At 37.6% G+C, this 12,144-nt stretch overlaps 1 protein-coding gene across 1 annotated transcript in view; it reads left to right on the plus strand.

Annotated features, from left to right (window-relative positions):
• Ddx42 (DEAD-box helicase 42) overlaps positions 1 to 12,144 on the plus strand; it is a 42,834-nt gene that overhangs the window by 14,635 nt on the left and 16,055 nt on the right. Inside the window, exons 2-7 of the mRNA XM_036195480.1 lie at positions 701 to 932; positions 1,405 to 1,555; positions 6,219 to 6,280; positions 7,608 to 7,644; positions 8,490 to 8,639; positions 10,312 to 10,416. Of these exons, the coding sequence (XP_036051373.1) occupies positions 712 to 932; positions 1,405 to 1,555; positions 6,219 to 6,280; positions 7,608 to 7,644; positions 8,490 to 8,639; positions 10,312 to 10,416 (726 nt within the window). The 5' untranslated portion in view covers positions 701 to 711. The remainder of the gene's footprint in view (positions 1 to 700; positions 933 to 1,404; positions 1,556 to 6,218; positions 6,281 to 7,607; positions 7,645 to 8,489; positions 8,640 to 10,311; positions 10,417 to 12,144) is intronic.

The raw sequence follows: 12,144 nt of genomic DNA on the forward strand, positions 1-12,144 counted from the left end.
TGTTAAATACATGTGTGGTTTATTTGCTGTCCCTTCAGAAATGTGTTTAGATAGTGTCTAGTCTTTGAAGTTTAATTCTTTGATTCTTCTGGATGTTATTACCAGAGGACTATTTTTAGTTTTAGTTTGGGATAGCTTTTTAGTAGAGGCCTGATTGAGTTTTGATCTCTAGATACCACAGGACAGAAGAGAACCTGCTGAGAGTTGTTCTCTCATCTCCACACTTATGCCATAGCACATGACTACGTATCCTTGCGCGCGCGCACACACACACACACACACACACACACACACACACAAATAATAATGATAAAGATGCAAACTAGGAGATTGTCTTACAATGTCTTATCCCATATTAGAGGCCCCAGAGCATTTTCAGCAACCCCCTCCAATAAAAAAAGTTATTTTAGGCAACTTAATAAAAAACATTCTTTTTATTTGGGATCCCAATAAAATGAATAATAGTTTCTTCAATATTATAGGAAAAAGTAGTTATCTGGTTGAGGTTATAGTTGTATCTGAAGGCCAGTGTTACAGGTTATGTGGTGCTGGGGCCTCCGGCACACATGAGGCAAGTACTCTTCACTGAGCAGTCCCTCAAAAAATTTAAATTTGTGAGTAGACACTGAAATGACATGAAAGTTAGTGAGGTTGTTTAGAAAGTCACATTAATATGTGTGCATCTTGTTCCTCATATCAGTCCTTGGCATCATGAACTGGAATAAAGGTGGCCCTGGTACTAAGCGGGGATTTGGCTTTGGAGGTTTTGCCATCAGTGCTGGGAAAAAGGAGGAAGCCAAGCTGCCGCAGCAGTCCCACAGTGCCTTCGGGGCAGCCAGCTCGTCCTCGGGATTCGGAAAGTCGGCTCCACCGCAGCTTCCTTCTTTCTACAAGATTGGATCGAAACGGGCCAACTTTGATGAAGAAAATGCGTAAGTGATCATTCTTGGTGATTGAATTGAGCTGATGTGAATTAGTCATTTCTTCAGCAGAAATTGAAGGAAAGAAATATTGCTTCCCAAATAATAGTAATAACTTCCAGGATTGGGGTCCTTCCCTCCCCCACCCCAACCCCTGCTGAATTGCTTGCTTTATTGTCAAATTTGCTTACTTTAAGGAATACAGTATTTGTATGTTTGCTTATATTGTTATTCCATGAATGATGCTTTCTTTCTGGTTAGTGTTCTAATCACTAATCATGAACACATAATTTTGGTGTTTGAGTCAATTGAAGCTTAAAACTACTGAAGATTTTTATATAATAGTGGGGAGTTTGGTGTATTTGTTTCAAACCCTGCTGAGAAGTCTCTGAACAGTATAAATACACCACAATGAAAGTTTGTATTAGATGAAGGTTCCAGTCTCTATATTAGTCACTTTACAGGTCTTTGTTTTAATTTTCAGGTATTTTGAAGATGAAGAAGAAGATTCCAGCAATGTAGATTTACCTTACATTCCTGCTGAAAACTCACCTACCCGCCAGCAGTTCCATTCTAAGCCCGCGGATTCTGACAGTGATGATGATCCCTTGGAAGCATTTATGGCTGAAGTAGAGGCAAGTATCAGCCTTGACTCATTAAAATATTGAGCAAATTAAATAGTTAACAGGTGTTCTCTCTTTGGGGGGGGGTTGTTTTGTTTTGTTTTGAATACCAAATGCTGATTATTGAAGGAGGAAGGAGGTCTTAAATACAGGATTACAGCACAATGGGAGAGCCCCGGAAGGCAGAAGTTCCCTTCTGGTTTTTGGTTTTTTTTTTTTCTTTTTCTTTTCTTCTTCTTCTTCTTCCTTTTTTTTTTTTTTTTTTTTTTTTTTTTTTGTGGAGCTGAGGATCGAACCCCTGTTTGTTTTTGTTTTGTTTTTATTTATTTTTGTTTTTTGGGGGGTTTTTTTTGGCTTTGTTTCAGAGGTAATCAGTAGTAAGTGGCAGAAAGAATAAATTATAACATTTGAACATAGTTACTCAAATATGTGTTTTGTTGTAATAATCTTAGTATATTCCTAAGTAGAATACTGTTTATGGACTCTAGCATTTACTAAATCCATACTTCATAAGTTAGCTAAACCTAAAGAACTCCATACATAGAAATTCTGTATTCTGCAGTTTTGTTCTTTCCTGTTTATCAACATTATCAACATTCATAACTTCTCTATAGAAATTGAAATTGTGACTGCCTTCTTAAAATGTCTTAGGGTGTCTGGTTTTTGCCTTTTCTCATTTTCTTCTCATCTCTGACATTTTACTTTCTTTTTGTTTAAAGTATGGGAAACTTCAAATATATAAAAAGTAGAATAAGAGAATGAGCTCCTGTATTGGTTTGACAATGCCACTCGGTCCATACCTAAAGAAAGCCAATTCAGGGGAGAAAGGCCTGTTTGACTCACAGTTTCACAGGAGTCACTTCCTTGTCATGGGGAAGGCATTGTGAAGCAGAACAATTCACATCTTGATGTCCAGGAAGCAGAGAGATAGGAAGAGGCCAGAAACAAGACAACCATGTGGTCCATCACCTCAGGTTTCCCAGCTTCCTATGTAGAGCCACCAGCTAGTCACTAAACTCAACATAGGGCCCTTTTTAGGAACACTTCATATCTAAATCATATCCTCCAGTGTCTTTTGCCCAACTTTTATCAACCCTGCAACCGAGTAAGACCGTTGATACCTGTTCTCCTGCAGACGCCTGAATAGCACCCTAGTACCATGACAGCTCATCGAATAAGAGCCGCGCTCAAGGGATGTGTGCAGTGTTTTACCCTGCCTTCATTCATTGATTGCTAGCTTGTCTCCTGTTAGGTATTTAGATTTCTCACTTTTAATTTAAACCAACTTACATGTCTAAAGAATATAAACCTCTAGTAGGTAGCTAACCCAGAATTCACCTCTACTCCCCATATTCTTTATGTCTCTGAGTTCTACTTTCAGAGCTTTTTGTTTGTTTTGAGACAAGGTCTTTTTATGTAGTCCTTGCTGTCCTGGAGCTCACTGTGTAGACCATACTGTCTTTGAATTCATTCCTGCCTCTAACTTATGTATTTTGCAAATTAACAAACCATTGAAGACATTTGCCAAAACTTTCTCAAACTATTCAGGAAATGCATGTGTCTTGCTTGCAGCACAGTAGGTATTGAATAAATATGTTAAGTAATTCACTTTAAAAATGAAAGATTATGGGCTGGAGAGATGGCTCAGAGGTTAAGAGCACTGACTGCTCTTCCAGAGGTCCTGAGTTCAATTCCCAGCACCCACATGGTGGCTCACAACCATCTGTAATGAGATCTGGTGCCCTCTTCTGTGTACATAATAAATACATAAATCTTTAAAAAAAAAAAATGAAAGATTATGCAGTGTTTAAGATAGCTTATACACATGTGTTTTTCATGCTCTTCAGATAGGAACATATCTTACAGGGCAGTATATCTCAGGAAAAAAAATCTCATTCGTTCATTTTCTTAAAGTATTTATCTGTTTATTTTATATATTTGAACATATGCTTTGTATTCATGTACACCTGCACACCAGAAGAGGGTAGGTTATCATTACAGATGGTTGTAAACCACCATGTGGTTGCTGGGAATTGAACTCAGGACCTCTGGAAGAGCAGAGTAGCCAGTGCTCTTAACTACCGAGCCATCGCTCCAGCCCTGTTACTTCTTGATAATCCTACTGATGAATTATAAGAAAAATCAGCTCTTAGTTTTGTTGTTGTTGTTTTTGTTTTAGGTTTAAATTTAGATTTAATTTACAGTTTTGTAAGTTGGCTCTTTTTGAATGAATTACCTGAGAATGGCCAGATTCTCTTGCTTGACATTTAAATAGTTGAAGTTCTTTGGAGATTAAGTCTTTTGAGTACACAAAGTCGTTGGTAAAGTATTAGGAGATTTATTTAGCTAAGAACAGAGAGATCAGTTGTCAGATTTTGAAGGGTGTGTCTAATACGAATTCCTAATGTCAAATGCGTACTTCTATAGTGTATGAACTTTTCTAGGACTTGTATTTGATGATTTATTTTTAGATAGTGTTCTAAAGAAAGATTTATACAGGCTTAAAGGAATATATGGGACTGGAGAGATGGCTCAATGGGGAAGAGCCCGTACTAGTTTTCAGAGGACATGGGTTCAACTCCCAGCACTCACACGGCAGCTCTGAACTGTCTATAACTCCAGTTCCAAGAAATCTGATCTCCATATCTGCCCTCCATGTGTACCAGGTACAGCACAGCATGTACTCTCACATACATGTAGGCAAAACATTCACACACATAAAATAATATATAAATATAATAATAATAATAAATCTTTAAACAGAATAAGCAAGGCATGGTGGTACAGGCCTTTAATCCCAACATTCAGGAGGCAGAGGTAGGTGGATCTCTGAGGCCAGTCTGGTCTACAGAATGAGTTCTAAGACAACCCCTGGCTACACAGAGAAACTCTGTCTTGGGAAAAAAAAAAAAAAAAGACAAAGAATGTATTCTGAGTGTAATCATTTGCTTCATATGTAATGACATCATTTGTGTCTTATAGCCCTAGCCTTGTCTTTAGCAGCTCAGTGCCTTGAAAAGTAGTAATGTGTGATGTTTCTTTTAAAAATAATTCCTCTTTGATGGAAACATTTGATTTGTAGAACAGCTAATTGTACCATGGTATGTGTAGTGATTTTGTTTTTCTTTCTTTCTTTCTTTCTCTCTTTCTTTCTTTCTTTCTCTCTCTCTCTCTCTCTCTCTTTCTTTCTTTCTTTCTTTCTTTCTTTCTTTCTTTTTCTTTTTCTTTCAAGATACAAAGGCTGGATAGGTGGCTCAACACTATGAAAGCATTGTCTTCTCTTCCAGAGTCCTGTCTGGGTTTGATTCCCAGTACTTAGATAGCAGCTCACATTCTTCTACTTCAGTTTCAGGGGATCTAATGCCACCTTCAGCCTCTGCATGCACTCTACACACATGGTACACAAACATACATGCAGGCAAAATATACACACACATAAAATTTAATTAAAATTAAAGATGGAAAAACTTACATTTTCTTTATGATGAAAGGCTTTGAGAAAAAAATAATTCTTTAGCATTGATTTCCAAATATAAAACAAAGGATCAGTTTAGATCAGTGATTTGTCATTGTCACTTTTGAAATGTATGAGAACTGCCTATGGAAAACATAACTATACATGTTTAATTTCACTCTAAAGATTCTAATTTAGTAGTTTTTATAACACATTTTTCAACCTTACTCGTATTTATGACGATAATTTTTATTATAGGGGTTTTGTTTTGTTTTTGAGAGACAGTCTCTCTATATACCCCTGGCTGTCCTGGAACTCACTACGTAGACCAAGTTGCCCTTGAACCCACACAGAGATCCACCAACCTCTGTCTCCCAAGTGCTGGGATTAAAGGTGTTTCCCACTATGCCCGGCTTTAGGGCTGAATTGTTGGAAAATGTTTAGAAGCATTTCTATCTTCTGCTAGCCTGTATAACTATTCTCATCCGTCCCACCTCACTCTCAGGTTGAGAAAACAAAAATGCCAGATGTAGGGAGGCAGCATCATTATAGGGCCAGGTATGGTAGCATAGCCTATAATTCTAGCACTTGCTGCACTAGACAGGCTGAAGCAGGAGCATCACTAGGTGGAGGCTAGCCTAGGCTGCATAGAAAATCTTTGCCTCGAAAGACCTAAAAAAAAGAAAGAGAGAGAGAGAAAGGGGGAAGGGGAGAATCACTCCTAATTTCAGAGCCATTCTTCCAAAATAAGAGCCAGAATTCAATATACATGCCCCTCCTTTGGTTTTTGTCTGTTTGGTATTTTTGGGTTCCTTTTTTTTTTTTTTTTTTAACTAGGCCTACTAGTAAACCGATATAAATGGTATCAAGCTACACTTGGGGAAAGGCTGATTTGCTCAAATTTAAGGACATCTGTAGCCAGTTATTTCCTTTTCTAAAAAATTACCAAACACTAAGTTAAACATTAAAAAAGAAAAAAGTATATGCATTTATATGCATATGTATGACGTGTTATAGTAAACAATTGAGAAATCCATGTATAGCAAAAGACGTTTTTATGTTTGTCTTTGCAAAGTACTTGTCAAAGCTTCCTGCAGATTACATAAAAATGCAAGTGACAGAACACATAAGGAAAACTGAACATTTTTTCAGTGTATAAACCGTTCATAATAAAATTTCTCTTTTAGTTTTATGATTTCACATAGCCTTCTGTTTCCTTAGGATCAGGCGGCTAGAGACATGAAGAGACTTGAAGAAAAGGACAAGGAAAGAAAAAACGTAAAGTAAGTTGTTTTCTTCACTTTCACAGAGGTTACATAGGAATTGTTGAAGTATGGAAAAGACTATTCTAAACAATTTATAAAGGAAAGAATATTAAAGCACACAAATATCTTTACTTGAGATATCTTTGTGTCTTGAGTATGAAGGTGGCAGAGTCTTTGCATTTGTAAAAACTAAAAGGCATTCTGTTTAGTAGAATAGTATTTGGTTATAAATAATTGTCCAGGAAACAGGAAATGAATTATAGTCAGGGTAAAGGAAGTATAGTTACTAAAGTTTGGGTTTATTGTCTTGGATTCATCTCATAATAATATTAAATAGACTAATGCCTGTGTGATCAGTTTTTAGAAGTTTTGATGATATAAGACCATATGAAAATTAGGAATAAAACCTAATTTCATCTAAAGAGTGACCTTATTCTTTAGCAACTAAACCCTAAAACTTGAATGCTTTATTTTCTGGAAAAGAAATCTTTTTTCTTTGTTGAATACACTCCTAAAACCTTTTTGCCAGACATGTTTGGACCTCTTTGTTTGGCAGTCAGTCCTGCCCAGGCCCCTCCCAAGGCTTCTGTGCCAAGTGGAGAGTCAGCCATCTTTTGGTGCTTGCTCTGTGTTGCTGTCTTGTGGCTTCTCTATGCTGTTGTGTTGTGTGCAGGCTGCCTTAGGAATAGCCTGTGCTCTAAGTCGGGTAGACAGTCTGATTTGAGAGATGGCCGTGGGAAGTAAGCAATAATACTTTATGCAGTAGACTAAGAGACGCAGCAGGTGGTAGTGGTTCCATTCCCCACATGAAATACTACTTTTAGTTCCAAAGTCATGAATTAACGCAGTTTTTCTTTCTCTCCCCATCTCCAAGGTACCTGATTTTTACTGAGAGCAATTATTCTAGAGCTAGAAGCTGCAGGAACAATAAAGTTGTGATTTTTTTTTTTTTTTTTTTTTTTTTTTTTTTTTACTGCATACTAAATCCAGAAGGGTTTTTTCTTTCTAATATGTGATACTTTACACAACTGTGTTAATGTTTGTCGTATATATTGACAAAGCTTAGTCTCCTTTGGTACCTGTCTTCAGGAAGAAAGGTTTTGCTTCTTACATTAGTTTCTAGGGGTACCATCATCTCATTGAAAAAGAGGGAAAGTTTAGCTCGTGGAGTTCAGGCACACATATATTTTGGGTGGATCATTTATAGTATGCTTATTGCTGCTTTGTTCTCGTTAGTGTTGGGAGTTCCTATACTGTTTGGAATTCAACACTAATCTGCTGTAAGTATGGAGCTGGGTATGTGGAACATTTGCAGGGAAGTTTGTTTCTCCGCTTGTTTTTCCAGGGGTATTCGAGATGACATTGAAGAAGAAGATGACCAAGTGAGTTCCTATGCAGTATTTCTATCTTTTATTTTTACTCCACAAAGTCTATACTGGGGACAGGCTAGAGCTTCACTAAATGACTTCCTCCTTTTCTACCTTTGTGGCCTGTTAGTAAGATATTCCTATAGCTTTCCCCCATGTTGAAGGTGGAATTTTTGATCAACTGACATTTTTTAAAAAATGAACTTTTATTCAATTTGTTTGTTTGTTTTTTTCATCGAAATTTTAAGTTTACTGGGATAAAACAGTAATAGAGTGGTATGGGGTCTGTTGCTGTCCTTTGCCTCTTTCTAGTATTAGTTTGTGATTCTTAGAGTTTAGATGGAACATCAGTAACTGTCCATTAGTATTTTATTTTTCCATTGTTTAGTTGTGAGATGGTGAGACCCATAGACCTCTCCAGGTTTGTGACCTTTCTAATCAGTGTCAACTTCCAAACTTGGATTGGTATAAAACCAAAGCATGTGTTCTTCAGCTCTGGGCAAGGTAGTGAGATGTCCCCACAAACAAGAAGGCTTTTATTTAATAAGTCAAATCATTGTGTAATACTAACTGTCTTACTCATTGATTCTGAGTACTGCTGTTGTAAAACACTGCTAGTGAAAGTCTATCCTTATTGGATAGGTATTTGTTTAGACTATGCAGTTTGTTTTTTTTTTTTCCCTAGAGCTGAGGACCGAACCCAGGGCCTTGCACTTGCTAGGCAAGTGCTCTACCACTGAGCTAAATCCCCAACCCCTAGACTATGCAATTTTATGGTACACTTTGTGTGCACTGACAACAAAGGTAGAAATGTTTTTCCTTGTACTTGAATTTGATTATGCTCTTGTGCTTTCCTGCAGGAAGCTTATTTTCGATACATGGCAGAAAACCCAACTGCAGGGGTGGTTCAGGAGGAGGAGGAAGACAATCTGGAATATGATAGTGATGGAAATCCAATTGCACCCTCCAAAAAAATTATTGATCCTCTTCCTCCCATTGATCATTCAGAGGTATTAGATTTCTTTCTTTGTTTCAAACTGATACAGTTTCATAGTTTGGGATGTTAATTTCTGCTAAGTGGTTGGATCAGAAGTTCCATGAGGCATTCATAGCCTATAAAGTAGCTTACTGTAATCTCAATACTTACAAGGCGGAAGCAGGAGGAGAGTAAAAAGTTTGAGGTTAGCCTAGGCCGTATAGTGAGTTGCAGCTCAGCTTCGGTTACTGAATGAGACTCTTTCAAAACCAAAAGGTACTGGGCAGTGGTAGCACACACCTTTAATCCCAGCACTCAGGAGACAGAGGCAGGCAGATCTCTGTGAGTTCAAAGCCAGCCTGGAATCCAGAGAGTTACATGACATCCAAGGGTACACCAAGAAGCCCTGTCACTAAAAACAAACAAACAAATCCAAAAGGGCTTATTGTAAACAGTTTCATGCTATAAGAAGAAAATGTGGGACTGGAGATGTAACTCAGTTGGTAGAGTGCTTCGCCTTCTGTACACAAAGCTTGCTGTTTGATCCCCAGCATTTATTTCATGAAACCACTAGTGGTGCGTGTTCTAATCCCAGCACTGGAAAGGCAGCCTCTGCTACAGATCAGACACTCTCTCAAAAATAATCCAAATAGGCTTGCTCACTAATTTTAATAAGTTATGTGAGCAATTTCATGGTTTTAAAGATTGTATTTTGTAACTGGAGTAGTGACTGGGCAGTTAAGAGTACTTGCTGCTCTTCCAGAGGACCTGACTGTGGTTCATAGCACCCACACCTACATTAGGAAGCTTGCAACTATTTATAACTCCAGTTCTAAGGAATCTGATGGCCTCTTCTAGCCTCCTCAGCCATCTGCACATATGTGACATACACTCTCACAGACATGTATATATAATAAAAATAAATATTTTTAATGTTCACATGAGTACAGTATCCAAGGAGTGGGGCCAGAAGAGGGTGTGGGGTCTGACCTCTCTGGAGCTGGAGTTAAAACCAGTTATGAGCTGCCAAAGGTGGATGCTGTAAAGTGAACGTGGATTCTCTGCAAGAACACCATACAAAGTCATTTGTCCAGCCCTAACTCCATGCTTTAAAAAACAAAAACAAAAACTAGAAATCCTTTTGAAGACAAAGTTGTCTCTAAAGGAAATACTGGAAATGTTTTTAAATGCTTGGATCTGAATGAACTACTTAATCCCAAGCATAGTTAAGTGTTATTTATGGAATAATTGCTTTAAAAAAATGTTTCCTCTGCAGGGTGGTGTTATCACACACTTTTAATCCCAACACAAAGGCAGAGGCAGGCAAATCCCTGTGAATTTGAGGCCGTCCTGGTCTACAAGGCAAATTCCAGGACAGCCAGGGCTACACAGAGAAACCCTGTCTCAAAAAAACTAAAAGAGCAAAGTTTCCTCTGAGACCTTTAACACTCAAGTGGTTCTGCTGCATGTTGTCAAAGTCTGAGGTGTCTTTGGAAAGTAGATTGGTATCTGTTTTGAAAGTATGACTTGGGAAAAATATAGGCTGTGTGCTTTTTAGGAGCGTGTGTGTCAAGAATAAATGAATTCACTTTCTGCAAGAATGCCTTTGTTTTTAGAATATTTGTAAAAGATAATTTTACATTAAAATCAAACTTACAGGATTGACTCTTGAATTCTAGACTAACTTTGAATAATTGGACCTGCAGATTGACTATCCACCATTTGAGAAAAATTTTTACAATGAACATGAGGAGATAACCAACCTCACTCCACAGCAGTTAATAGACCTGCGGCATAAACTCAACCTTCGGGTAAGAATCATTAAGCAAGTATTCTTAGGTTAATGTTGGTTTGAGTTTAGAATTACTGTTCATCCATATAATAACCCTGGGTTTATTTACTAGTAAGAGTATAATTATAGCCCTGGAGTTTGTGTCCTGATTTGATTATTTAGTCCTATAGATGATATTTCAGAAAGATTATTTCAGTTTTAACTTTCTCTTTTTAAGAACTCTGTGTGTGTGTGTGTGTGTGTGTGTGTGTGTGTATCTGTGTGTGAAGTGCCTTTACCTGCTGAGTCTTTTCACAAGCCCTGTGTGTGTGTGTGTGTGTGTGTGTGTGTGTGAGAGAGAGAGAGAGAGAGAGAGAGAGAGAGAGATGTGAAGAACCTATGAAGTGTTTAGAATATTTTAAAATTACAATATATTTGCTTCAAGTTACATAAAGTGTATATTTTTTTAAGGTTTATTTTTTTTTAATGTATGAGTGCCCTATCTGTATGTACACCTTTATTCCAAAAGAGGGCAGGCATCAGGTCCCACTAGAGATTGTGAGTCACCATGTGGTTGCTCAGGATTGAATTTAGGACCTCTAGAAAAGCAGCCAGTGCTTAACTGATGAGCCATCTCTCTAGCCTCTAGTGTACTCTTTTTAAAATAGTAAATAAATGGGAAGGCCTTGAGAGTTGGCTCAGTGCTTGTTACTTAATCATGAAGACTGAAGTTTAGACATTTCTACATAAGTAGTAGATATCCCACAAACAAACACCTATTAATCAAACTCAGAGGTCTCAGACCTTCTTCTCTGGATATCCACACACAAATCATTTTTTTTTAAAGTATTCAAATAAGTAATTGTCTTTTTAAAAAAAACCTACATATAATTTTACAATAATACTTTAAATTGCCTACCAAGAAATTCAGTTTTGCTCGTTTTCCATATTGTTTAGAATGTTATGTATTAAAGTCAAATAGCAGAGGGAATATGTTTTCTCCAGTGTGAATAACTGTAGTCTGTTTCTACTTTATTAGTTGCTAAATGATGTTTGAAAACCACAGTTTTCAAAGACAAAGTAGTTTGTATATGTACATATGTGCACAAATATGTTTGCCCTCTTGTTTTCCAAGAAGTTACTAGTACTCCTTCCCTCAAATAAGGATCTTTAGTAATAGCCAGACGGTGGTGGCTCACACCTTTAATCCCAGCATTCAGCACTCAGGAGGCAGAGACAGTTCAAGGCCAGTATGGTCTACAGAGCTAGTTCCAAAGGACAGGTTTACAGAGAAACCCTATCTTGAAAAAACAAAACAAAACAAATTTAAAAAAAAAAAACCTTTAGTAATAAAATCCTTCTTGGAAATCATGAGCATCATCAGATAAGCAATGAAAAGTTACTACTACTGTGTAGACAAAATAGGGTCAATAATCCCCATTCTTTAACTAGTTGGAACAAGGCTTGATAGTGTCTAGACCATCACTAGGAGAAGCATTAACTCTTTTAATTTTTTTAAAATTTATTTTATAATTTAATTTTACATATCAGCCACGGTTTCCTCTGTCCTCCCTCCTCCCACCCCTCTCTCCTGCCCACACCCCATTCCCATCTTCTCCAGGGCAAGGACTCCCCTGGGGATTCAGCTCCACCTGGTAGATTCAGTTGAGGCAGGTCCAGTCCTCTCCTCCCTTCACCTAGGCTGAACATGTGTCCCTGCATGGGCCCCAGGTTCCAAACAGCCAGGTCCTGCATTAAGGACAGGTCC

The sequence above is a fragment of the Onychomys torridus genome, chromosome 8 (assembly GCF_903995425.1).
Source record: "Onychomys torridus chromosome 8, mOncTor1.1, whole genome shotgun sequence".
In the NCBI taxonomy this organism is placed as follows: domain Eukaryota; kingdom Metazoa; phylum Chordata; class Mammalia; order Rodentia; family Cricetidae; genus Onychomys; species Onychomys torridus.